This window comes from Xenopus tropicalis, chromosome 9 (genome assembly GCF_000004195.4).
Source record: "Xenopus tropicalis strain Nigerian chromosome 9, UCB_Xtro_10.0, whole genome shotgun sequence".
In the NCBI taxonomy this organism is placed as follows: Eukaryota; Metazoa; Chordata; class Amphibia; order Anura; family Pipidae; genus Xenopus; species Xenopus tropicalis.
In genome coordinates, this window is record NC_030685.2 from 22,875,067 (window position 1) to 22,902,745 (window position 27,679).

The 27,679-nt window shown below is 42.2% G+C and overlaps 1 protein-coding gene across 1 annotated transcript; it reads right to left on the minus strand.

The window, feature by feature from the left end:
• Nucleotides 1–988: 988 nt before the first annotated feature.
• Nucleotides 989–27,171, minus strand: hs3st2 (heparan sulfate-glucosamine 3-sulfotransferase 2). Its single transcript, XM_002931990.5, has 2 exons — nucleotides 26,220–27,171; nucleotides 989–2,884 (listed from the first exon to the last, which is right to left on the minus strand). Exons 1-2 carry the CDS (start codon nucleotides 26,798–26,800, stop codon nucleotides 2,266–2,268), a joined length of 1,200 nt encoding a protein of 399 aa, XP_002932036.2. The 5' UTR covers nucleotides 26,801–27,171; the 3' UTR covers nucleotides 989–2,265.
• Nucleotides 27,172–27,679: the final 508 nt, after the last annotated feature.

Genomic DNA, 27,679 nt, shown 5'->3' on the forward strand with positions numbered 1-27,679 from the left:
CTATCGGCTTCCTTAAAGGTGAAATATAGCACATCTGTATGAGGGGGTTTATCGTCCATGTATTTGCCATAAATAGACTCCGAGGGGATAGTTTACTGAGTGGCTGATCCTTCCCTATATTCTGCAATAGAACTTCACCACACTTATAAGGCCACTAGGGGTGCTGTTCTAATGTAAACGGTTTGAGCAACATGGAAATCACTCCCATCCATATGTATAAATGCAAATACCCAGATAGAAGGATCTTTTGGGCACTAAGTAAGCTATGCCTTGGTGCTTTACTGTGTACTTAATGGAACATTTCAGAGAATATTTTGCCTTCCAAATGCGGCTGATTGACACCTGTTCCCAAGTGAGTGATGTGTTTGCCCAGGGTCAGATCCTCTTTCCTTTTAAGAACGCCTCCCCGGCTTAGAAATGTGTTTGTGATGGATCTTCCCATGTTGTGAAAATGTTATTTTGCTAATCCGTTGCCATTGTTCTGGAAGTAAATTGCTGTATTCTTGCTGCTCACCTGTTGCTGCATGATGGGCATTAAGATGCCCCCTGACGGGCTGCTTAGTGCCGGCTCTGCCGCCCCGTAATACAGTGTGTGTCAGCTGTCTGCTAATGAAAGTGCAATCAGAAAGTGCAGGCTGGGCTCCCATGGTGTGCTCACAGCGCCATTCCCTTCAGTTCATTCCGTCTGGGCAGTTGGCCTTCAAAGGCAAGGAGCCAGAAAAATACCTGTGTGTATAAACCAGTGGGAACGGATTCCCATTAACCCTTCCTTAACCCGATCACTAAATTAAAGCGGACGTAAACCTTTCCTAAAACTTATTTATAGAGTCCTAAACTTAATTAGGCATAAGGGTGAAGACACACGGAGCTACTTAGTAGCAGCTACTTGTCATGCCTACTGAACACCCAAAAATACCCTGCCATTGACAATACTGAGAACTGCCTCTGTTAAAACACACATAGAGACAATTATCAGTAAATGATCAGCATTGTCTATTTTTGTAGCCATGACAAGTAACTGCTACTAAGTAGCTCTGTGTGTCTTCACCTTAAGAGGGTTCTTTAGTTGGAACCATCCTTACTAGCACTATCAGTCATTTCTTAAGTAACATATTAAGATTACATTGTAGCAGGGCAGATATAATGCTGTTTGGGTGATCTGTGCTAGAAAAACTATTGCCTAATGCCTATGGGAATGATTGTATGAGAGGAGAGAGTCAAGTATCAGTAGAGCAGCCAAGACTCTCATTGGAGGATCCTCTTGCATCATCTGGGCCACTGACTCTGGAAACATTTATATTATGCATCGCTGCTTTAGGAATCCACCTCTATGACTGCTTGACTAGCGTCCACCATGTTTTAACCAAGTGGTTGAAGAACTTACACGTTCAAGCTCCTCTTGGAAGCTGCTGATGGCTCCCTCTTTGCTCATTACAAGGTTACAATATATGAAGTCTGTAACAGTCATTTAGGCAAAGTTCATAGAGCAGCAATTGCTGCTTTAGCCCCTGATAATATGATGGACAATGCTGGAAGCTGTAGCTAGGCAACACAGGGATGGAGCATCACTGCCATGGAAGGTTTATGCCCCCTTTAAAATGTTGGCCTTGGATCTCTACGTGTTATCCTTATAAATAATGAATAGTAAAGTAACACTGTGTGTACTGCCTACAGTATTGTATAGGTGAGCTGTAGAAAACATTTATAAGATGATTCATGAATGACGACTTTGTAAGGCCCTTTACTAGCATTGCACCGGTGTGTAACCATTAGTAACCAAATAGCTTTGGCTAAGCTGGAGACTAGACCAGGTATTGGCAACCTGTTGCTCTGCATCTGTTGCCAAACTAAACTGCCAGTATCCCACAACAGCCTCTGGGGTTTGTAGTTCAGGAACAGGTTGACATATACCACCATCATGGCCAATAGATGATTTGTTCTTATGGGTAGAACTCTAAACGTGGTATTTTCAGTGTTTTAGCTATTTTATCATCTCCACTCAGTCCAGTCAGCAACCGTGACTGAATACAATCTAATTCCCAATTTCCTATTTTCTTTTCCTGCTTTAAAGGACTCCTCATTGGCCAAGCTATATGGCATTCCATCTGAGAACCCATTCATTAGAAAAAATGCCCTTTTGTTTCTAGCTTCTTAATCTCACTCAGCATTCCCTTTTCTAGCTCTCCCCTGTTCCTTTTGCCCATCAGCATTCTTACTCCTTCCCAACCAGAATTTGTGCTATCAAATACATTCCACTATTTTTTCCTATTCCCAGTGAAAGTCCTGCCCAACAGTCTCATAGAACTTTATATTGTGTGGTCTGTAAAAGTCTCTCAGTTGTTCTATATCCTCTGGGTTAATCTGTACGTGAGTTCGACCTTTCGATTTGCCCAAGCAACGAGGTGCTCCGCCACCTCCAGGCTTTTTGAGACAGGGAAATCCCTTGGTTCTGTTGAAGTAGAAGTGTTTGTCAGTGACCAGACGTTTTAGGCCAAGGAAGTCTTGGACTCGTGCCATTTCGCCAGCAGGGTCGGTGATGAGGCGCTCTCCACTGACAAAGTGCATCTGGGATATGGGGAAATGGCTAAGCCAAGGTTGTAAGTGCAAAGCATAGAGTCCAATCCGAATGGCATTCCAGGCAGTGTCTACCTCCCCACTGGTCCTGTTGCGGAAGGCCAGTTCATTGAAGCTAGGAATGTCAGGTTTTTTGGACAAGGTTTGGGTGTAGTCTGAAATTGCACGGGTAACTGGATTCCGGACAACCACAATCAACTTGACTCGGGGGGACATGTGTGCGATCCTCCTAGGGGCATCCCGAGTCACAAAGTAGCTGGGAGTTTTTTCCACTGTTATTTGTTGGTCCAGAGATCGAGGCATCAAGTTTCTAGGTGAGAAGTCAATAAATAAAGTATTAATGAAGAATGCAGATAACATTTTATGCCACTATTACACTTAGGTATGTTCTAAAGCTTGGGTTGTGTTTGAATGATCATATCCAGAAAAACAATGGGCTTTCAACTTGGTCTCTACTAAAGGTGAGGCATCAGCCTATTGCCCACTGAATTCTAAAATCTGTGGCCACCATTAGCAATATCGGATAGGTGCTTGTCACATATCTACTGAACCAGGAATAAAATCCCAAAAGCAAAGGCATTGGACCAGGGTTACAGTTGAAGGTGTTGGTCAATTTTAGTTAAGACTACATATTAACAGTAACCACATGCAACCAGATGCCCCGATTATATGGTTCTCGGCATAACTGGGTCCATAGTATTGTCTCACCCTCTATTCTCCACTGCTACTACCAGGTCCACTTGCTCCCCCTGATGCTTTCCATAACCCTGCAATCACTACCCCTACTATTGTACTTGCCCTCAATTGAACCCGAGGCTTACTTATTGTACAGCACTGTGGAATTTGTTGGCACTTTATAAATAAATGTTAATAATAATATAACTCTTCTGCCTACTAGTGATGAGCGTAATTTTTTTGCCAGACATGGATTTGCAGTGAATTTCCGCATTTCACCATCGGCGAAACTTCCGTGAAAATTTGCAGCGGAAAAATTCGTTGCACAGGAATCTATTGTGGCGCGTCCAAAAAGGCGGGGGCCCCGTCAAATTGTGCGCGGTTGCATCAAAAAAAGGAGGGTGACAAAAAATTAGATGCGGGTGACAAAAAATAGACGTGAGCGACAAAAAAAATTCGTACGATAAATGTTTTTCGCAAAACGTGAAATGGGACAGATCCGCTCATCACTACTGCCTACCCCTAAATACATCCCTGGTTTAGAGGTCAGACTAATTGTAAGAGATTATATTATTTCCATGCAATTTAGTATATTTGTAGCCCTTGAATTAAGAAATACATGTAAAAAAACAACAGACAATTCTAAACAATTATACAGGTATAGGACCCATTATCCAGAATGCTCGGGACCAAGGGTATTCCGGATAAGGGGTCTTTCCGTAATTTGGATCTCCATACCTTAAGGCTACTAAAAAATCAATGAAACATTAATTAAACCCAATAGGATTGTTTTGCATCCAATAAGGATTATTTATATGTTAGTTGGAATCAATTACAAGGTTCTGTTTTATTTCTACATAGAAAAAGGAAATCCGTTTTAAAATTCTGAATTATTTGATTAAAATGGAGTCTATGGGAGTCGGGCATTCCGTAATTCGGAGCTTTCTGGATAACGGGTTTCCGGATAAGGGGTCCGATACCTGTAACAATTACATTGCTTTGTTTGGTTTCCTTGCCAGTTGTATGATGGTTCAACATGGCCATAGAAATGTATCTTTGTAACCCTAGTTTTGACTACAGGTATCCTTTGGAAGCTATTGACTGTTTCCAAAAATTAATACCGGCTCATTCTGTTAAGGAAGAAATTGGTGTTTTGGGGCTTATTTCCTAAGGAACATGATAGGAATAAGGGCTTAGGCCCATTGCTGCATCAGGTTATTATTGCCTATAACAGCAGTCGTGCCCTCTTGGTGCTTACGTGATAATGAGCTCAATGGCATTTCATCTTCATCCAAATTACAGTACTGTATTTAGCGCCAGGCCTCAGTGTAAAAGACATATTTTTACAACTTGTCTAAATGCTTCATTTTTTTCCATAACAATTCGTCCCTGGCTGCTGTCACTTCCCAGCTTATGAAGACGTGCTGACGTGCTGACTAGTTGCTAGGGTTGCTGACCTCAGCAGATGCCCTCCCTGGATGCAATTCAGTAGTGACAACTGCTGGTAAGTGACAGCAGCCAGAGCTATAATATTCTGTGAAACACAACAAATAGAGAAAAACTAAAGATAATAACAAATGTATTTAGCTGATTCATATCCATATAAGGTGGCTTTCTCATGTGCCCATGAATATTATTTAATAGGTAAGGGATGGCATTGCATTTCAAGTTGTCAGTACAATATCTATCTGCTGATTCTTGCATGCAGGATACCCCCTTTTACAACATTGGCTCAATGAATAGGGCTAGTGTTAAACATACTTTTCGCCTATTGCGTTAATTATGAAATATGTATTACAGTCCAAAAAATATTCTTAAGCACTTTTTTTTGTATTTTTGTATCAAAATTGTAAAAACATTTTCTTTATTATGTCAATGTTTCGACCCCACAGAGGGGTGTCTTCTTTTTTTTTGTCCTGAGGAAGACGCCCCTCTGTGGTGTCGAAACGTTGACATAATACAGAAAATGTTTTTACAATTTTGATACAAAAAATCCTGAGTGCGTCAGAATATTTTTTGGACTGTGGTAATGGAGGGGGAGTATTGAGATTCCCTGTCTGATTTGCACCCGGTGAAAAGCTTTGGACAAGGAGTGCAGGCCTGTTCTTCAAAAAGTATGAAATATGTATTTTATTTCTGAAATTGAAAGTCAGGTCACATTCAGTTCTTTGGAGCACAGGAAGTGCTGTTGCTGAAAACCAGAAGTGACATCATGAGAAATGGGCAGGGGCAGAAAAAAGTTTAAATTTTTTTTAAAGCAGTAAAAGACCCCCAACTTACAGACCCCCCAACCCCCATCTATAACTGTACTTGATCCCAACTAAGATATAATGAATCCTTATTGGGGGTAGAACAGCCCTATTGGGTTTATTTAATGGTTAAATGATTCCCTTTTCTCTGTAATAATAAAACAATACCTGTACTTGATCCCAACTAAGATATAATTACCCCTTATTGGGGGCAGAACAGCCCTATTGGGTTTATTTAATGGTTAAATGATTCCCTTTTCTCTGTAATAATAAAACAGTACCTGTACTTGATCCCAACTAAGATATAATTACCCCTTATTGGGGGCAGAACAGCCCTATTGGGTTTATTTAATGGTTAAATGATTCCCTTTTCTCTGTAATAAAAAAAACAGTACCTGTACTTGATCCCAACTAAGATATAATTACCCCTTATTGGGGGCAGAACAGCCCTATTGGGTTTATTTAATGGTTAAATGATTCCCTTTTCTCTGTAATAAAAAAAACAGTACCTGTACTTGATCCCAACTAAGATATAATTACCCCTTATTGGGGGCAGAACAGCCCTATTGGGTTTATTTCATGGTTAAATGATTCCCTTTTCTCTGTAATAATAAAACAATACCTGTACTTGATCCCAACTAAGATATAATTACCCCTTATTGGGGGCAGAACTGCCCTATTGGGTTTATTTAATGGTTAAATGATTCCCTTTTCTCTGTAATAATAAAACAATACCTGTACTTGATCCCAACTAAGATATAATTACCCCTTATTGGGGGCAGAACTGCCCTATTGGGTTTATTTAATGGTTAAATGATTCCCTTTTCTCTGTAATAATAAAACAGTACCTGTACTTGATCCCAGCTAAGATATAATTACCCCTTATTGGCAGCAAAACAATCCTATTGGGTTTATTCAATTCTTAAATAATTTTTAGCAGACTTATGTTATGGAGATACAAATTACGGAAAGATCTCTTATCCGGAAAACCCCAGGTCCTGAGCATTCTGGATAACAGGTCCCATACCTGTACCATTAAAAATAATAGGCAAGCGAATGGGCTCAAAACTATTGCCACTTGAACTATATCTCATAAGGGGCTAGTTACATACTGATTGGACCAGGCAGAAAATCCCATCAGCCACTGAACCTGGGATGTGGCCAAGGGCTATGGCCAAACAAGTAAAGCCAGATTTCCCCAAATCAGAGCAATATTGGCATAAACCTGCCAGACATTGTGCAGAATAAATAATAAACAGTAAAATGTAGTGTGAAACCTTTTTACTACTTATACTTTCCCTCTCGAAAATGGAAAATACGAAGCAGCAATTTCAGTCGCCATTAAAACCTCCAGTAGCCATTATACGTAGGTGCCTTTCCCATCACATACATTCCGATCCTGTCTCATTTATGCAGGCATTTAAGTTCAGTTAATTTGTTTTGAAGTAATTGGTCTAAGGTGAAATTCCAAACTAGATACAGAAAGTTGCATTCATTAAAAATCTCATAATAAGCTACAGCTGCTGCAATTATTTCCTAATCAAAAGCCTGTCGGGGGAAGATTTATCTGTGCATTGTGCAGCCGCACTGAGCGGGGAACTGCCAGAAAGCAGAGCCGGCGCTTACGTGGTTGAACATTTAGGCTGTTTGCCCTTAATCAAACTGAACTACAATTTCAGTGTTTAAAGGCACACTGACCCCCCCTTTTTTGGGGTGGGGGGATTATCCTCCATCTGGATATAAGAGTTGAATATATAATTCTATTCCTATATCTATTCTTGGTTCTATTATCCACTTTATGTCAATTACCTTCTATTTTCTATTGTTTGTATTGTTATATACAGTGGGTAACTGAATAGGGCTAGGAAGGAAGGCGGTAGGGAGGTAGGGATAGAGCAGGCCAATAGCAGGTAGAACCAGTTATACAGTCATATCCGGCCGGTATTTGACTGGCCCAGCCTATAAATCACTAGCTAGGGCTGGGGCTACAGTGACAATTTTTGGTAAATTTGTAATTCCCTATAAAATTTCCACATTCCCTGACTCCCTTTGCTACCTGATTCCCCCTTATAAGGATAGTCCTGCCTATACCCTGCCTAGGCCCTGCCTATTCCCTGCCCAGTCCACCCATTTCCCTGCCCAGTTTGCCCATTTCCCTGCCCAGTTCGCCCATTTCCCTGCCCAGTCCGCCCATTTCCCTGCCCAGTCTGCCCATTTCCCTGCCCAGCCCGCCCATTTCCCTGCCCAGCCCAGTCTGCCCATTTCCCTTCCCAGTCCGCCCATTTCCCTGCCCAGTTCGCCCATTTTCCTGTCCAGTACGCCCATTTCCCTGCCCAGTTCGCCCATTTCCCTGCCCAGTCTGCCCATTTCCCTGCCCAGTCTGCTCATTTCCCTGCCCAGTCTGCCCATTTCCCTGCCCAGTCCGCCCATTTCCCTGCCCAGTCTGCCCATTTCCCTGCCCAGTCCGCCCATTTCCCTGCCCAGTCCGCCCATTTCCCTGCCCAGTCCGCCCATTTCCCTGCCCAGTCTGCCCATTTCCCTGCCCAGTCCGCCCATTTCCCTGCCCAGTCCGCCCATTTCCCTGCCCAGTCCGCCCATTTCCCTGCCCAGTCCGCCCATTTCCCTGCCCAGTCCGCCCATTTCCCTGCCCAGTCCGCCCATTTCCCTGCCCAGTCTGCCCATTTCCCTGCCCAGTCCACACATTTCCCCAACCCTGTGTGACATCACCTCCTACTCCCCCACACAAAGCCCAGTATTACATTACAAAAATGGTGGCAACCCTACTCTTATCTAGTTATGAGAAAAAGATCACCAATATGATCAACTCCTGGGATAATACACCATAAACTGGAGGGGGGGGGGGGGGGGGATATCTGTCTTTGTTGCTGGAACTCAATCTCACATCAGACTTTCACCAACAGCCAATGTAGAAGTTAAAGCCAGAAGCAATACTGATATTCAGCCTCACAATACAAAGTGAAGCCACTTGCAGATCTCTCTATCCCTAAGATTATACATTTGAGTCCCTACCTGGTTGGAGATGCCCAGGGTACACCCTTCTGGTCATCTTGTTGGAGCTTCTACCTGTAGTTCTAGTTCTAGCTGTTGGAGCTTCTAGTTCTAGTTCTAGCTAGCTAAAGCTTGGTGCTTACTGCCACAGAAAGTTACTACAGGAGTTATAACCCTCACTCACTCATGGTGTCCCTTTGCCCAAATTTACTGTGTGACTCCTCACTTCTTAATTATTAAGTCCTGCTTTACCTCAAGCCCCGGCACCATCTGTCCTCTCTAGCGAGTAAAGTCTAATGGGGCTCCTTTCTTTTATAAAGCAGGGAACCTAACTTACACTCCTGGGCCAATAGGGAGCTCCCTTCTCCCCTAAGTCATGCCTGACCTAGGCCCTGTCTGTAATTAATTCTAATTAAGGAAATGACAAATGGGGTTATGTAATAAAACACACTAAGTTTGCCTAGGTACAGTAAACTATAGCAACCAATGAGCAGGTTGCCTTTATAGGTCCTGTGTTTAAAAGCAAAAATAATTTTGGTTGCTGCACCTAGGCAAACTTAGTGTATTTAATTACATTTGGGGGCAATGCCTACATCCTTGGTTAAGTCAAAATTAATAGCACCGCTGTGTCAAAAAACAAGGCTAAATACATACAAACCAAATTGCATTAGCATGCACAGATTCTATTATGCCCACAATATTTTGGGTTAATAGCATCAAACTCAACAACAGGAACTCAATAACTCCCAACTTTCTCCTGTATTTATTGTCCAACACTAATTCACACACATTCACCAGCAAATAAGACTGAGCAGCTACCAATCAATCAGAATTGCAGCACATAAAACATCCAAGAATCCTGTTTTGGGTTCAACAATCCCTCAAAGGGGTTGTTCCCCTTTAAACTAACTTTTAGTATGATGTAGACATTGATATTGCGAGACAGTTTGCAAGTGGTTTTCATTTTTTATTTTTTGTGGTTTTTGCAGTTATTTACCTTTTTGTTCAGCAGCTCTCCAGTTTGGCATTTCAGCAGCTATTTGGTTGTTAGGGTTTTGTTTACCTTAGCAACCAGGCAGTGATTTGAATGAGAGACTGGAAGATGAACAGGAGAGGGCCTGAACAGAAAGATAAGGGTTAAAAAGTAACCATACCAATAAAATTGTAGCTTCATAGATCAATAGTTTTTTTGATGCTGGGGTCAGTGACCCCCATTTGAAAGCTGAAAAGATGTAGAAGAGGAAGGCAAATTATTCAACAACTAAAAAAATAAATTATGAATAGTGATGAGCGAATCTGTTCCGTTTCGCTTCGCTGAAAAATTTGCGAATTGGCGAAAATGTCGTGCGGCAAAAAAAATTGTCGCCCGCGACTATTCTTTTGTCACCCACGGCTATTATTTTGTCACCCACGGCTATTCTTTAGTCACCCGTGGCTATTATTTTGTCGCACAGCTATTATTTTGTCGCCCGTGGCTATTATTTTGTCGCCCACGGCTATTCTTTAGTTGCCCACGGCTATTATTTTGTCGTGCGCCTATTGTTTTGTCGCCCGCGACTATTCTTTTTTGACGCCGGGCGACAATTTTTGGACGTGCGGCAAATTTTTTCATCCGTTTCGCGAAACAATCCGCCAATGGCGAAACGCAGAAATTCGCTGCGAAACCATGCCTGGCGAAACATTTCGCCCATCACTAATTATGAAGATCAATTGAAAAGCTTCTAGGAATAGGACATTCTACAACAAACTAAAAGTTAACTTAAAGGTGAACCACCCCCTTAAAACAAAACTCATAGATCTGGCAGCCTTGATTTACCAAGAGGAAACCAGATGTAACATAAACTGCACTTAATGAATAAATAGGGTATTATCTTCCCTTTACCTTCATACATTCTCCTGCAGTCTTGTAGCCTCTGAATGCTCTTTGCACAGATTCTGAATAACATTTGATCATATTACTATGCACACCCTACATCTTTCTCTGCATATATGAATTGGCACTCAACAAGGCCCTTTGATCCTTGGATTGCAGATCTATTTAGGCTGCCAGGCACAGCTCGGAACAATATGAGGGCTGTCAGAATGAGCTCAGAGATTTCTGTAAGCTAACAGCTTGTTCTAGGCTGCGAGACGCATCTCTTTGCTCCCAGACACGGCACCAGAGAAAGAACAGGTGTAGCAAAGGTTACTGGCTTCTGCATGCAAAACAGCACGCCAGCTCCACTTCCCACCACAGACAGGTTGCTAAGATGGCGCACGTCTTGGGCATAACAAAGAAGGCAGAAGATACACTAGCTCCTGTGGAACCCAAAGGTACAGAGGTCTTAGCAACTGGACTCATTTAGGTAGTGGTGTTTCTTTTATATGCATGCAAAGGTCATCTTCTGCACGGCACAAAATGATTTGGTACCAGTAATACCAATATCTTCTTTTTTAACTAAGTTCTATGTGTGGCGCTGAACTTTATATATTCATTGCATTGCCGGCAGTTGGCACAAACTATGTCAACAACTAAGGAACCAGACAATATCTATCATGTTGGTCAGGAATGTACCAACCTGCAGCTGGCATCCATTGGCAAGTTGAAGGTCCTGCTGTCTGCCATTAGATCCAGGAGGAACTAGACTAGGAATGACACTATAGGAATCCCATCTTCATCAACCAACCACTATGAGACATGCCTGAAGGCCACATGCTACTCTGCCCTTATCTAAGAGAAAGTCCTTTGCAAGTATATGTAGCCATACATGGATGACAAACCTTATATATTGGTTCCTTCATCTCCAAGCAAGGAGGAATGTCAGCTGCAAAATGTTCTCATGAACCTATCAGGCAAGTTCATAAACATTCTCCAAGCCATGTCTACCCAGTTTGACATCCTAACTGGCCTACAAGAAAGGTAGTCCAGCCATGTTGGGATTTTCTTCAGAAGAAGACATGGGGTATATTGTAACATAATACATTATTTTTCAACTTGACCAGAAGACCTATCCAAAGATGAGGGCACCAGTTGAGATTAGAAGAAAGAAGGCTTCATATGCAGGTGTGAAGATGTTTTCTTATAGTAAGAAGCTGGAGGATCAATTTTTAAAGCATTCACTCTGGGAATTTCTTAGGAATGATTTTTTTATCCTTTGTTTTTACATTCCTCTGGATCAGCTGGGAAGCTAAGGAGGAAGTATTTGAGGGAAATGTTGAACCTAATAAACATTTGCCTTTCTACAGCTTCAGCTAAGAGGACAAATTATATTAATTGCGTTCAAGTGATCACCTATAGTGAACTTGTCCTATATTATCAGTAGTGTTCCATGGGTTCCAGATTCAACACTAAAAAGGCTGCAGTTGCAAGCTCCTCACCCGAGTGACTGTATAGCCTTATTCTGCACTTGTAAAGACCTTGCCTTTCATTAGAATTTCTCATATCTCTTCTAGAAATAAGCTCCTTTGTAGCTTTAGAGGTTACCATGCAAGGCTCGAGGGCTCAATGTGCATAGTATATCACTGGAAAATCATTTACAAGGCAGTGACTAATACGGAAGAGGTAAAGGCTTTGGACCACGCACCATACTTATCTTTGTTTTCTTTAAAGGCAAACTCCACCTCAAAATGTTTGCAAATGAAAGCAAATGGAATTCAAAACAACTTTCCACTATACATTCATAAAAACATTTCAGTGGGTTTCAAGTTATAAATAAAATTGCTATAGAAATCAGCTCATTCTATGGTTCTGACTCCTTGAAACTGTGTAGCAGAAGTCATTTCTCCTGCAGGGCTTCAGGCTTCCACTGAATTGTTTCTGGAGTCAGAAGAAGAGAATATAAAAACAGCCAGAGAACAATAAACTGTTTTTCAAGGGAAGTTCCCCTTTAAATAGAGAGTTGGGAACTAGTGATGAGCGAATCTGTCCCGTTTCGCTTCACCAAAAAATTTGCGAATCTTTCAAAAGATTGTCGCCCACGACTATTTTTTTTGTCGCCCACGGCTATTCTTTTGTCGCCCGGCTATTCTTTTGTCGCCCACGGCTATTCTTTTGTCACCCGGTTATTCTTTTGTCGCACGGCTATTCTTTTGTCGCCCACGGCTATTCTTTTGTTGCATGGCTATTCTTTTGTCGCCCGGCTATTCTTTTGTCGCCCGGCTATTCTTTTGTCGCCCACGGCTATTCTTTTGTCGCCCGGCTATTCTTTTGTCGCACGGTTATTCTTTTGTCGCACGGCTATTCTTTTGTCGCCCGGCTATTCTTTTGTCGCCCGGCTATTCTTTTGTCGCCTGGCTATTCTTTTGTCGCACGGCTATTCTTTTGTCGCGCGGCTATTTTTTTGACGCGGGCGACAATTTTTGGATGCTCTGTGAATTTTTTCATCCGTTTTGCGAAAGAATCCGCCAATGGCGAAACGCAGAAGTTCGCCACGAATCCATGCCTGGTGAAACATTTCGCCCATCACTATTGGGAACATTATCCATAAATAGATTGTGCTTTTCCCACTTATGTCCCTAGAAAATGCCTCTGTCTAGGCAAGTGATATGGTAGCTTCTACTCCTATGGATAACTGAAAGAAAAGTCTAAGATTGTTCTGTGCACATGTATAGATAACCTGTCTCTACATGCCAGATAAATACTAGTTTTACATAGGGTTTAATTTTAAAGGATTAATTGCCAGTCCAAACAGACTTTGTTTTGACAGTTACGACATCCTAACATTCATTTCAATGGAAGAGGGTCTAATAATGATCTGTTTAAATGAGGCAACATGGACATAGTGAGCCACCTAGAACAAATGTCTAGATACAGTTGGCTCTATCTACAATTACCCCAGTGGTCAATAATTCTATTATTTAGGGAATCTTTAATAGTCTAGCTCTAGCGTTATATTCAGCTTGCATATTTTTGTACACCTTAATAGTTTAATGATTTTGTTTTCTCTGCTTCAGTTAAGCTTTCTTACTTCTTTCATTCTCCTAGTTAAATGAGTTGCGACTGTACATATGAATAAGCCTTTGAGAGAAATGACATTAAGTACTTTAAAGAGACACCACGGCTGAAACAGAATCCTTGTGCTTGTGCCTGATATTGGTGAGTAATATTCTAACTGAACCTGGACGCTGTGGGCTAAGCAAGAGAGAAAACCAAACCATAGTCATTTAAAAAATATCTAGTTTTATGAAGACTGAATATTTGAAGAAAACAGCAGGATTGGGGTAGTTTGGCAGATATACAGTGGAGCTTAGACAGCAGTGAAACCAGGGGTAGGCGGAAGTGTTATGTGCCTTGGGCACAACTGTTGGGGGGCACTTACCTCTTCTGCCCTGCCTGCCCCTAGTCCAGCCTGGGTGAGAGGGAAGGAGTGTCTGGTCCCTGGTCCTGCAGTGCAATTTTTTTGGCACTATCAGGACTAGCTGGGGAAAGTGGACCCCCGTGCTTGTCCCCCCGCACCAGTTTGTGTATGGGGGGTGGAGGCGTTCAGTCCAGGACAGCTCTGCCTAGGATTAGCCCAATACTGAATGCGGAGCTCTGTCATTTAAATCTGCAGGGAATTGTCCCGCTGCTTCCGAAATGGCAGAGATTTCTCGGCACAGTGGGGGATGTACAATGCAGTTACAGCAGCACAATGCATAGTATAGAATCGTTACCCCAAATCCTCAGAAGCAGTGGAGCAGGGAGAACAGTTGGGGTGCAGGACCTGGAAAGAACAAGGATGATCTGTGGGCAGTTCTGGGCGAGGTTGTCGGAGTCAAAATGCAGCCGGATATGGACCCGGATAATTCCAATCTAGGTTGCCACCTCTGTACATGATGTACAAGCATCTCTGTCACTGGCAACCATCTCTGTATTGGACTTGGATTTAAAATGGGCTCTGAATTTTTAGGTACACAGAGGCCCAAACAGCCCCCCACCAGCCCAATAAATAGTGACTGTCTATGGCATCTTACAGTAGCCCCTCTGGTATTTGCCAGAATCCACAGATTGCCAGTCCAGGCCTGGACCAGATTCAATTTCCTGAGATACATATATCTCCTAATTCAATTCCATACTGTTCTATGGACTTCTATAGAGTTTTCACAGAATAAACAATGAGATGAGTTGTTCTTCCAAAGGGACAGATTTAATATAAAGAGCAAAACAAGTAAGTTACTGATTTTCCCATAAACTTCTATGGTGCTTAGTTTTTTCTCATTGAATTGTATCTGGTTCATAGTGAGATTAACATGGAATATTTTGGCTTGCCAATATTACCCAGTAATCAAACTTCTAAAGGAAGAGTGCTTAGAGTTAGAAAATATTGTTTAATGTCTTTGGCAAGTCAAGAGTAAACAGAGCAGTGGATGATTTTCTTGCACTGATGGGTCGGTGGCCCTGGAGGACTTGGAACAAAGTTAATTGTGCAAAGTAGGCTTGAGAATCCAGCTCTATGGTTGCAGGACTAAAGCACTTATCATTCATTACAACTCGATTAGATGCTGGGATGTACAGTCCAGCAACATTTAAGCATGGAACAAAATTGCTATGGAAGGAATATGCAGGGTTGCCACCTTTCTGTGCTGTTAGGGGTTGGGCAGTAACGTAACATGTGGGCAGGTTGGTGATGTAATGGGGCAGGAAAATGGGGAATAGGTAGGTAGAGGGTTTAGGGTGGGGAAATAGTCAGGTCTTCACTACCTGATGAAAAAAAGGGGGTCATCACTATGGAGATGGTCAGGGAAGCAGTGGCGGTAATAATACCGCCATTGGCCCTAGCTGACGATTTGCTGCCCAGGCAGGTCAAATACCAGCTGGGTGGTAACCCTAGGATTGGGCAGTAATAATATAATCTATTATTGTGTCCATCTTAACCTGATTATTTTACCTGTCTTATCTACTGCAGCACTGGGGTCCTAGGTTCCAGCCAGTAACTATCTGGAAGGAGTTTCTATGTTCTCCCATTCTGCATTGGTTGCTGATAAAACTGACTCTACTGTGTGTGACTGTAATAGGGACCTTAGATTGTAAGCTCCCCTGGGCCAGTCACTGATGTAATGTATAATTCCTGTAAGAGCACTGCAGGAATAGGTTGCCTTAATATAAATAATGGATAATGACAATAATTACAGCCACTGATCTGCTGGGTCACCATACATAAGGTGCTGGGCAGCTACCCTTATTTGGATTCCCAGAAGATACCTCTAGAGAAACCACAAGATGCCTAATAATTACAGTGCTATTGATATCAAAGGAACAGTGTGTCGCTATCAAATAACCATGCGCTGGCTGAACAATGTGCAGTGTTAGGTGTTTGTTACAGGGCTATGCATTGCTTTCCCTATGCTGCTTGGTGCACTCAGAGCTGTGGATATGTGGTTTTCTCTACTGCTAGGAATCGCTGTTTGATATTTCTACAAGGACCAAAACATTTGGTGTTTGTGGCACATTGCACCGCTCTGCATTGCATTACAATACCCCTACATGCATTTATCATAGGAAGTGAACTGAATCCAGGGTTTGGATTGGGCTTTGGCCGAATTCTAGTTATTTGGTACACAACAAATTTTCCTTAGGACTCCAAACCCAATATTTGGATCATCCCTAATTCATAGCTTTTGATGTGGTCCTGTCTTTGGAACTTCACCATCCAATTCTAGACATGGCCCTTGGTCATCAGTGCTCCAGCAAACTCAGACATAGATATGTAGTTAAATAGTTAAGTTGGCCTTTAGAAGCTTATCTCATATTGAAATGCTGAGCATCTCTTTCCTGCTCTCACTGACTCATTTGGAGCCTTAGTGGGCCATATTAAGTTGCTGTGCGTGGCTTTCCGACGTCCATGCTTCGGCTGATGCATTTGAAGCCCTATTAGGTCAGCCTGACAAAGCTCCCAGCTGACATGTCACAAAGAGCTTGGAGGTATTCGGCGCACCTCGCCACTCAAAAGATGAAATAAATCAAAGAGCCAACGTGAGCGTTCGAGAAGCACAAGACACCACTAGAATCTAATCACAACTCTCCATAGATTTTCTCATTATGTGTCTGATCACAATTATTGATCTCTTTTAGAGGACAGTCTATTAATTACAATCCAGGTGGATCCATTTCTTCAGCTTTCCTATTATGGCTCTTACCCACTATAGTCTCGGCATTTTAAATATAGCTGCGTATGAAATGTGAAAGGAGGTGATGTCTATGCAGCTGAATAAATTGCTGTGTGCATTTGGGGGACAGGGATTTCTTTCCCAACAGCCTCCGTTTGTCTAATTATGTGCATGGTATCAGGGCCAGATTTACCTTTGATGGTGCCCTAGGTCACCTTTATTGCGACAACCAAGCAAACCCACCCCCAGCCATATCCTATCTATATTAAAAAAAATATGAGTAATAATAAAAATATTTAACGCCTTAGCCTTGACTTTTTTAGTTGAGGCCCCCCTTGTAGGCTCAACCTTTGGTCTTGGCCCTCCTTATCTCATAACAAGGTTAAAGATATAGGAAATCATTGATATATCAGTCATCTAAGAATATCGTAAACATTAGATAAGTTTTCACCCCATATCGCACCCTTTAAACTGGGATTTAAAGAGAGCAAATTGACTTTCTGCTCTGATCTTCCACCATACTTACCTATAGTCTGAGCCCCATCTTCCAGGCTTTTGCTTCACAGTTTGGGAACCACTGCCTCAAACTTCAATCTCATTTGACGAAATGAACCTAATTGGTCAGATGACATCACAGTTCCAGGCAGCATTCATTGGCTATGTTCCCAGAGATGTCAACCATGTCATTAGAGTGATACTGCGGAATATGTTGGCGCTTTATAAATAAATGTTAATAATAATAATAATGCCTGAGTGATAATCCGTGCATTTTTGAGATCTTATTTCAGACTTCTGAGAACTGGGTTTTATAAAATCTAGGATTGGAGCGTTATTGCCCTAATGCTTGGTTAATAGTTGGTTAATAGACATCTCTGAGATCTCTCAGGGTCCTTCCTACAATTCCAAGCCTGCATGTAATGTACTGTATGAAGATTCTTTACGTCAGTATCTTATTGAGGCACTTACAATAATATCTACTACATTTCCATTGCACTGGAAGTTCCAAAGACCTATACCTACTGTCATGTAGCAAATGAGCCATGTAGAATGCCTCATTGGAATCCATAAAAAAATCACTTGTGTTTTGTGGCAGACAAACAAATGCAAGTCATTATGTAATGTGGCCCTAGAAGAGTAAATTCACCTAGAAATATATATAAAGATAATATTATATAATATATAACATGTATTATATATTATCTTATTGACACAAGCAAACAGAGGGCAATCAGAGAGAGGCAGAACAGAAAGAGAAAAGGCAGTTATCTACCATTCATACATTTTTTGGGTGATTTTCATAAGATGCTTCTGGTTTCTGTCATAGTGACTTCTAAATGTGATTTTCTAATCCCCAATAGGACTACAGGCAACGATGTCCACAGAACAGAAGAAATATTTCAAAAATCTAGATTTTCCAGCCAGAAGTCCCTTTATTCATTAGCATGCAAAGGAAAAGAAATATTGCAAATGAAACTCCGTTTTACTCCCTATACGCTAAGGCCTGGGTGTGCTTTAAACCCCAGTGGGTAACTTAGATTGAAAAAAGACACATGTCCATCAAGCTCAACCTTTTATGTCTCGATGAAACCTTCCTAACTGCTATTTGATCCAGAGGAAGGAAAAAAACACCATCTGAAGCCTCTCCAAATTGCCTCTGAGGGGGAAAATTCCTTCCTGGCTCCAAGATGGCAAACGGACCAGTCCCTGGATCAACTATACTAAAAGCCATTTTCATTAACTCTGTATTTTCTCACTTGCTAAAAAGCCAATCAACCATTTCTTGAAGCTATCTAATGTATCAGCCAGTATGATTGTTTCAGGGAGAGAATTCCATAACTTCACAGCTCTCACTGTAAAAAATCCTTTATGTATGTTTAGATGGAACCTACTTTCTTCCGATCGTAATGGGTGCCCTTGTGTCTAATGAAAGGACCTACTGGTAAATAAAGCTTTAGAAAGATTATTATATGATCTCCTTATATATTTAAACATAGTTATCATATCGCCCCTTTAGCTTCTCTTCTCTGGCATAAAGAACTCCAACTTGGCCAGTCTTTCTTCATAACTGAAATGTTCCATGCTCTTTACCAGCTTAGTTGCCCTTCTTTGGACCCTCTGTATTTCAATAATATACTGTTAGAACCATAGAAACAAAATTGCATGGAATATTCTAGATGAGCCTTACCAGTGCTCTGTAAAGTGGAAGATTAACCCCTCCTCCAACAAATGTATGCCCCAGCTGCTGACTGGCAATACTTGCTACAGCCAAGTTTATTATCAACAAGGGTGAGCTTTAGGCCACGGAGCAGGGGGTCCCCAACCTTTTGCCATATTCAAATGTAAAAAAAAGTTGGAGAGCAACACAGGCATTTAAAAAGAACCTGGGAGTGTCAAATATAGGCTGTTATTGGCTATTTGTAGCCAATCCTATGTGAACTGGTAGCCTATCGGAGGCCCTGGTTGGCAGTACTCATGGTTTTTATGCATCTAAAGCTTGCCTTCAAGCTCGCACAAACATGCTGCTCACAAACCACTGGTTGGGGATCACTGTCATAGAGTGTTGAAAATAAAGATTTTAGGATGAAAAACTGGGTTTTTTTTCTTCTGCCTTGTCTATAAATAAGGAGAAGGGCTCCTCACTCTATATGTTTTTCTTGTAGATTCATTTCCCTGTCTTTACCATATGATGGGCAGAAAAAACCTACTATATAGCTGATATCAAATGAGTATGAAACTGGTCTGATCAGCAACTGCCATGACTTTGCTTCAAATCCCAGTGGGTGAGCTTTAGCCTAAAGGGCTTTCTGTGCAAATATTAATAGGAAAATTAGGATTCCTTTGACCAAGATATGTCTCCAAGCCAAAGTATTAGGTCATACATCTCTAAACACCGTATTTTGTGTTTTATTGCTCAAACCCAGCATCAGTGCCACCCAACCTATTTCCATGTTCCATGCTTATAAGCAGAATCTTTAAGAGATGCAATATACTGAAATGATAATGTCATACATCACAATTTTCCCTTTTTTCTTAACTTCAACTTTCCACTGAAAAAATTATTCCTAAGGGATTTGTATAAGAAAAAGCTGTCATCTTTATCAATGGTGTTTCAGACAGCCATGATATATAAAGTGTACAACGATGCGTAGGTGTATTAACTAGACTCAGAATAATGTAGGGAATAGCTTTCCACTATTGTTGCCAGTCCCCAAACTTGCTCTACAGTTTTGAATAGTAAGATTTGTGTCAGCAGAAGTGAAAAGAGGTGGTGTAACTCCATCTAGTTGTAGGCAAGGGTGGAATACCCAGTGTTACAAGGACAGTGATCCCCCACAAGTGACTTGTGAACTACATGTTGCTCATCTCTCCCTTTGATGTTGCTCCCAGTGGCCTCAAAGTAGGTGCCATTTTTTAATTTATGGCTTGGAGGCAATTTTTGGAAGCACAGAGAAACAGTTTTACTTCAAGGAGGCTAGGAGTCCACATGGGGCTATCAAATAGCCAATCACAGACCTTATTTAGCATCTCCAAAGAACTTTTTCCATGCTTGTATGGCTCACTAACACTTTTTACATCTGAGTGTGACTCATGAGTAAAAAAGATTGGGGATCCCTGCCCTAAAGGTATATAAGGAAGGGGTTAACCATGCTAGTTTTCTTGAGCTTCCAATATGGGGGAGAGTGGATGATACCAGAAACCTGGAATAGGGAATCCCCCAGCGAAGGGAGAGAGTCCCAGGGTACGATCTTTGTAGAAACCGGGGAAGAGGGATGTTATGACTGAGGGCTAGTTAATGGCAGGATAGATCCTAAATGTAGTTATTCTAGGTGCAAGATATAGATATATTTATAGGAGCAGCCTGATGTTTCACAAAAAAGTTAAAGGGATAATACCTGCCATGTTATTCACTATTGTAGGGTTGAAGATAATCCATTGGAGTTGAAGTTGAACTTGAAGAACAATGAATCAGCTGGGTTTCCATAATAGTATTATAATAATACTGCCACAACATTTTGGGCGTATAACAGAGACCCCTCCCAAAGGAGGGGGCCATTAAAGTCTCTTGGTGACCACATCTTACCTATAGACTTCCAGCTGGACAGCTCTAAGATATATCAAGGGCAGCAGTCAAAACAATTTCAGTACATTTAATGAATTAAATATCCAAACAGATATTAACAAATCTTAGCATTCTTAAAAAAATGCAATGCAGGGGGTTATAGTAAAGTGAATCAAAACCCCTTACACAAATGGGTCATCTACAAGTCTATGGGAAGAAGTGCAAGGACACTAAGGGGTGCAAGAGGGCCAACCCTGTCCTTACTGCCTGCCATAGTGGCTTCTACTGCTCCCTTGTAAATGACAAGCAATTACCAGGCGAAAGGGGGGATTCCTATGTGGTAACCCCCTGCATGAATACAGTGCTGTTAAACCCAGGCAGTGCTGTATTCATGTGAGCAGCCACAGGCCTCTGTGCTCTGAAACATTTCTGTGATATCAACAGGCGGTGTGCAAAGTGCAAGAGACAGGTGCAGTGTACCCCTTTTCCAGTTGAAAATAAACTTTTTAAAGTAATGTATTAAAAAAAAATAATATCCTAAAAATGTAAAAAATGTTTATATCTGTGCAACACAATGAAGAACTTTTTCTAAAGCATTAGGAGATGCTATAAGAAACAGCTTGTCTGTGCCAGATGCAGGGCAACAGTGCATCCCTCAGTGCCTGCTGCAGGCAAGCGATGTGCTTGGAAGGTAATTAAACCCCCTTTGCACTTAATGTGTGCTAAGCTGGCAGAAAATGTGGCAGGCTGTCAGAGCACTTTCTGTGGGGAAGCACCATTAGGTCGGTGGGACTGAGTCCCATTCAGTGTGCATGGATATTAGAAAGTTCAGCTGTTTAGGTATTTTAACCCTGTGATGGTGTATATACTGTGGGTCCCACTGCAGCAAAATAATAATAATCTGTAAACCATCAAATCAGGTTTGTGATAACTGCCCTCCATCTCTCCTGAAGAGAAGCCCCCACTGGTTTAGGATGCTTTGAGTTATAGCTGATAGTAGCTGGGGGCCCTAGCTGTGCCATGCCTGCCATAAAGCAACGCTCCTGCCTGCAGTGCCTAGTGGTGTTTGTGGGCTTGGGGCTGCCGTCTCCATCCCCACTCAGAGTCATTTCACTTCTCTAAATTATCTCTGCCTATCTCACATATTGATTGCTGGGAGCACCACAGGACATGCACCGTGCACCCTCCCAAACATTCATGCGGGGAATTCGATAACAATTACTGGAGTGACTCAGGCATACATATATTGCATCTAGAACTTTGCACTCTCGTAAAACTACAACTCGGGCACAAACATTCATTCTACATTGTTGGGTTTTTACTAGAATATATATGGCTCACGTAAGCATAATACATCTGCAATGTAGGATTCATATTTAACCCAGGCACGGATATTACGTCCTTACAAGAGAACAACTCACACATGGATATTAACTCTAGAACTTAAGACCCTTACAAGAGTACAACTCAGACACACATATAAACTTTAGAACTTTGGTTCTTTACAAGAGTACAACTCAGACATGGATATTAATGGATATTAACAACTAGAACTTTGGTTAATTATAAGAGTACAACTCAGACGCAGGTATTAACTCTAGAATGTAAGACCGTTACAAGAGTACAACTCAGATGCACATATAAAATCTAGAACTTTGGTTCCTTACAAGAGTACAACTCAGACATGGATATTAATGGATATTAACAACTAGAACTTTTGGATACACCTCAGACACAGGTATTTACTCTAGAACTTAAGACCCTTACAAGAGTACAATTAACTCTAGAATTTAAGACCTTTACAAGAATACAACTCAGACATGGATATTAAATCTAGAACTTAGGTGTTTTTCCGTTGTACAACTCAGATATGTATATTAACTCTAGAGCTTAAGGCCCTTACTAGAGTACATGGATATTAACTCTAGAACTTAAGGCATGTAGGACGGCACTGGAACAAAATACAGCCCTGCTTAGGCCCAAATATTAAATCCAGAACACAGGATTCTTACATAGACACAACTACAATCTAGAATGAGGAACGACTACAATCTAGAATAAGGAAGCCAGAAGTGTGATTAATACAGCATTGCACACTCAGTCAGGAGTCCTACTCTTGGTATAAAGATTATAGGGGTGATCATAGCAGGCTCCTTGCTCTTTATGGGCCCCCACAAAGCCACCACTGAATGCTAAAGGGAAGGCAAAAGTGAAACCCTCAGATTTATATTAAGGCTGCCCACGTGCTCTTGTTGAACTAAATGGCTGTGACAGAGTGATGTAGTTCAACAACAGATGTAATGCTACAGGTTTGATGATCCAGGAGGATACTTTGCCCTAGGAGAACTGGAGAACTTGGATTTACCATAATTTTTCTAAATAGTCTTTTCTGCCTTGAATTGAGGGAAAACACAGCAGAATGCTGCCTAATGCCATTGATGCTGATTAGCAAACCATATGACAATATGAGATTTATATAGAAGGAATGATAAATATATCCGTATCTATATTGAGTGTTCTCTTAATATAACTATTTAAGACTGCTGGCAGATGCCCACTTGTGATATGTCACATTTAGACGAGGCCGCCTGATGCAAAGAGCTTCCTATGAGGCAGAACTGGGGCACACTTGGCAGGCACTAAGGAGAGGAGACAAAAAACCCACTTATTACTGAACAGACAGGAATTCTAGGCTGATCTGGAGGACTAATGATAAAGCTTCAACAATGTGAGATTCTATGTTGTAAACCATTGTGGTAAAGGTCACTGGTTATGTTAAAGGGTAATTACATTGTGCCGCTTCACACCGGCTTCTGTATGGGATCTGTTATCTGGAATGCCTGGGACCTGGGGAATTCTGGATAAGGGATCTCATCTAAAACCCATACTTGTATTTTAAATGTAGTAACAGGAGAGAACCTGGACTCAGTTGGCACTTTAGCAGGGATGGCAAATAGCTTCCCTTGGTAACAGGGTTTTTATTAGGAAATCTGGCTCGTTTAGTGCAGAGAGCACAATTGCCCTCTGACCCCAGTGCCGGTGTAAGAGGGGTAATTGGGTGAGCGAAGGGAAGGAGGCAGATAGGACAGTGTCTATGTACAGGTATAGGACCCGTTATCCAGAATGCTCAGGATCAAGTGTATTCTGGATAAGGGGTCTTTCCGTAATTTGGATCTCCATACCTTAAGTCTACTAAAAAATCAATAAAACATTAATTAAACCCAATAGGATTGTTTTGCCTCCAATAAGGATTATTTCTATCTTAGTTGGGATCAATTACAAGGTACTGTTTTATTTCTACAGGGAAAAAGGAAATCAGTTTTAAAATTCTGAATTATCTGTTTAAAATGGAGTCTATGGGAGACGGGCTTTCCGTAGTTCGGAGCTTTCTGGATAATGGGTTTCCGGATAAGGGATCCCATACCTGTATTTTATTCCTTTTTAGTGTCTTTTGGAGGCTGGAATCCTAATTTTTATTACCCCAGGACGACCCATGACAACCCTGAGACTCCATAGAGACTCCATAGCGAGAGTGTACTGGATCAGATCGAACCCAGGACAGCAGTGCCACAAGGTAATGCTAATGACCTTCCAGTTTATATCTAGAATTCAGCTGATTTGTTTCAGATTAAAGGGAGAGTTCTTATATACATCAACTATTATTCAATTCCTCAATTTCTATTCTTTTATCCATTCTAATTATTTGCCCTTCGTCCCCAGCAACCAAAAGAGCCAAGTGATAAAAATAAAGACCAACTGCAAACTGTCTTACAATATCATGGCCTACATTATACTTAAGCTTAAGAAGTAAAATTCTATTTTAATGATTAATTTCAGATTATTGAGAATAATGAGCTACCCTTACTAGCAAGGTGAGTGATAGCTCAGTCCCTGTTCCAGGTGTTGGACTGCAACTCAAGCCTTTGGCTGTTGGGGATGCTGGGAGCTGTAGTTTAACAACAGCTAAAACCCTTGTCTCCTGAGTTCTCTTCTCAAGGGGCCACAGCAGCAATAAATGATATTGTACCTATTAATACTATAAACGAGAAATAAAACAGTTTACATTCTCTAACATGGTGCATTGGTGCAGTAACCCATAGCAACTGGTCAGTTCCTTACATTAGTACATTAACTGCACTAGACTGATGGAAACAAATTGCTGATTGGTTGCTATTGGTTAGTTCAATAGAGATAATATGTATCATTAAACTCAGCGGCCCTTGGCTCTTTTCCCCCATAGACATGCATGTGGTGTGTTGTATGGCATAGAGGAATGCAGGCAGTTCCCATGTTTGATGAATCTGAGTATGGGATGGTGTTAGGAAAATGGGTTGTGTATAATGTGTAGGGTAATGCACGATAGGACCAGGGGTTCATGGGTTAATTGTAGGATATGTATATAGGAAGGCAAGAATGTGTCAGTAGAGCAGCAGTAACTTTGGAATAGTGTGTATAGTAAGGCAATTCTGCCAGTATAATGTATATGTTGCTCTGCGCTTATGTATTTATCAAGTTATAGTTGCCATATGGATAAACCCGTGGGCTCGGACACAGATCTGCTGATGGGAGAAGGTTGGCATACCCTTTCCTTGCTCAATGAGCCCTGAATCTCCCAACTTTCCTCTCCCTTCTACTGTAATTGGGGGCCTTTAGGCTGTTACCCCCCTGCACAGCACCCAGGTGCCCCGTTACACACACAGGAGAGACCAGAGGCACAGGAGCTGGATTGGGTTATGTAACTCAGGATCCATTCTTGGGTGCCTTCCTAATGCTGGGAGCGCATCTATCAAAGTCACCGCGCTGGCACCAGTTCTGCCACCGTTGCAGTGCTTCCAGGGAACCGGGTCCCATTAGGCTCAGCAATTAGCGTTTCAAATGGGATTTTCTTTCCTCGTTTTTTTTCTTTTAGAGATGTGTCGGGTTAGCAACTCCCTGACTCCTGCACCTGCCTCCGGCTGCTAAAGTGGAGCTGAGGGAAAGGTGCCAAGAACTGGCTTTATTCAGCTCATAATACCCACGCATAACCAGAACCACAGCAATAATCAACAGGGGGATGGATAGTTAACCCATTAGTGCCAACCAGTACTTGACTTCCCCTTGCACCAAGCACCCCAGTATATAATTGCACATGATTTAGGAATTGATGTGAAATGAGACAGAGAGATAGGGTGCTGCTACACTATATTAGTAACCTGCAAAGGTAAGGGAGGAGGCAGTTCCCAGTAACAGCATGGTTAATATATATATATATATATAGTGCAAACATGTAACATAAAATAAGGTTTGTTTAGTTTATTCGATTTGGGGATTTAAATCTCTTTCAGTTTTAGTTTTACCTTTTATAAAGTCCTATAGGTGCTGCAGTTATACATACATATGTAGATAGGTAGATATAGATAGATAAATATATATATACAGGCTCTGGATATTGGAGAAGCAAGTACATAGAAGGTAGTGATGCTAATAGTGGACCCCCATAAAATGCAGCTAGTGGGGCTGTCTAACAACTCACATTAGCAAATGGGGTGCCCTGGAATAACTGGGGCTCAAGTGGGTGAGAGGTAAGTTGCCCTTGAAAGCTCACTTACCTGTACCAGTCCAGACCCCTTTCGTAGTTTCTATCGAAAAAATGTGGTTCAGTTCCCATGGCCCGCACTTGGGGGTGCACCCTGATAAATTCCAGCACAGCCCTTGTTCCCCCCTTTTTCACCCCCACAATAATAGCCTGGGGGAGCCTCTTCTGTCCGTATCTGGGGGTAGCAGTGCAGTTCCAGGGGGGAGACGTTGGCTGCTCTGTGGGTTTGGATGGGGCCCTTGTTACTTGGGTCGGTTCCGTTTGGTTCTTGCCCTGTATGTCCGATACTGTGTGGGTAAGAGGGGCGCTGCTTGGAGGGGCAGTGGTGGCAGAGTGGGGGCACGGAGGGATTTTCTGCAGCAGTTTCTTGCTCCCTATTAAATGGGGCAGGGGGCAGCTGAGCTGCTCATAGCCTTGCTGCATGCTGGACTGGTCCCGGCTGTTCATGCTGGACTGGTCCCGGCTGTGCATGCTGGAATGGCTGCGGAGGATGAGGTTGTAGCAGAGCAGGGTGCAGGACAGGCACAGGGTGCAGACGAAGAGGTATTTCCGTGCCCTGCGGGGGCTCAGTCTGGGTGCCATGCTGTTATACATTGGGGCCACATCGTGCCCACCCCGGGCTGCTGCATGTGCGACTGTCCCGGCCGGAGCGGCACACACAGGCTGCCAGTACTGCCCGGCACACCCCCCTGCCTGAGATCAGCTGGGGAAGGAGGGCTCTGTGCATCCCTCCACCCTCTTACCTTATCCACCTCCCGGTGCGGGCACTCAGTCTCTGCGCTGCTGCTGCCACAGCGGGTCGGGCGATTGTAGCTGCGTCTGTGCGATAAGCAGCCGCGACTCTCCTGCCCTCTGCTCTGCCCATAGGCACCGACCTGCCCCTCTGCCAAATGCAGCCGCTTCCTAGGGGCATCCCATAGCCATTAGCACAAAGGGCACTGTCCGGAACCTTTAACTTTATATACTGAATTATTATTCCGCAGCAACGGGAGCTCTTACTTGCAGCCCTCCAGCTGTTGGGCAACTACAACTATCAGCCTCCGTGTTGGGACTGGAAATAGCAGAACAGCTGCATGGCTGTAGGCTTCAAGTCTCTGATCCATCAATGCTTTCTATCTCAATTTAAACAGCCTACCGAGAACTGGTGTATTGAGTGTAGCAACCTGAGCAGCATAAATGCCAGTATTATTAACCCTTGCATTATTGCTCATTGCCAGGCACCTGTAATCTTTCAAAGGGTGCAAGGGCCACACAAAGCTACAAGCCTGTTCATAGGGGGAATAAAGAACTTTATTCTACCCAGCAGATTTCTCTCTTTCTGGCAACTAAGTGTGAATAGTAAGTCAAAGACTGACAATTGTCCGTGAATTTCTGCATTTTGCCATTGGCAGATATTTTTTGGTAAATGAGCACACAAATTCGATGCTGAAAAAATGTGTGCGTCAAAAAAGCGCGTTTTTTTAGCCACTCGTC

Coding starts and splice junctions, on each gene's coding strand:
- hs3st2 (XM_002931990.5), bottom strand. CDS start 26,800: ATGTATAACAGCATGGCACCCAGACTGAGCCCCCGCAGGGCACGGAAA. Junction 2,885..26,219: donor AGGGGTCTGGACTGGTACAG/GTAAGTGAGCTT, acceptor CTTCTCACCTAG/AAACTTGATGCCTCGATCTC.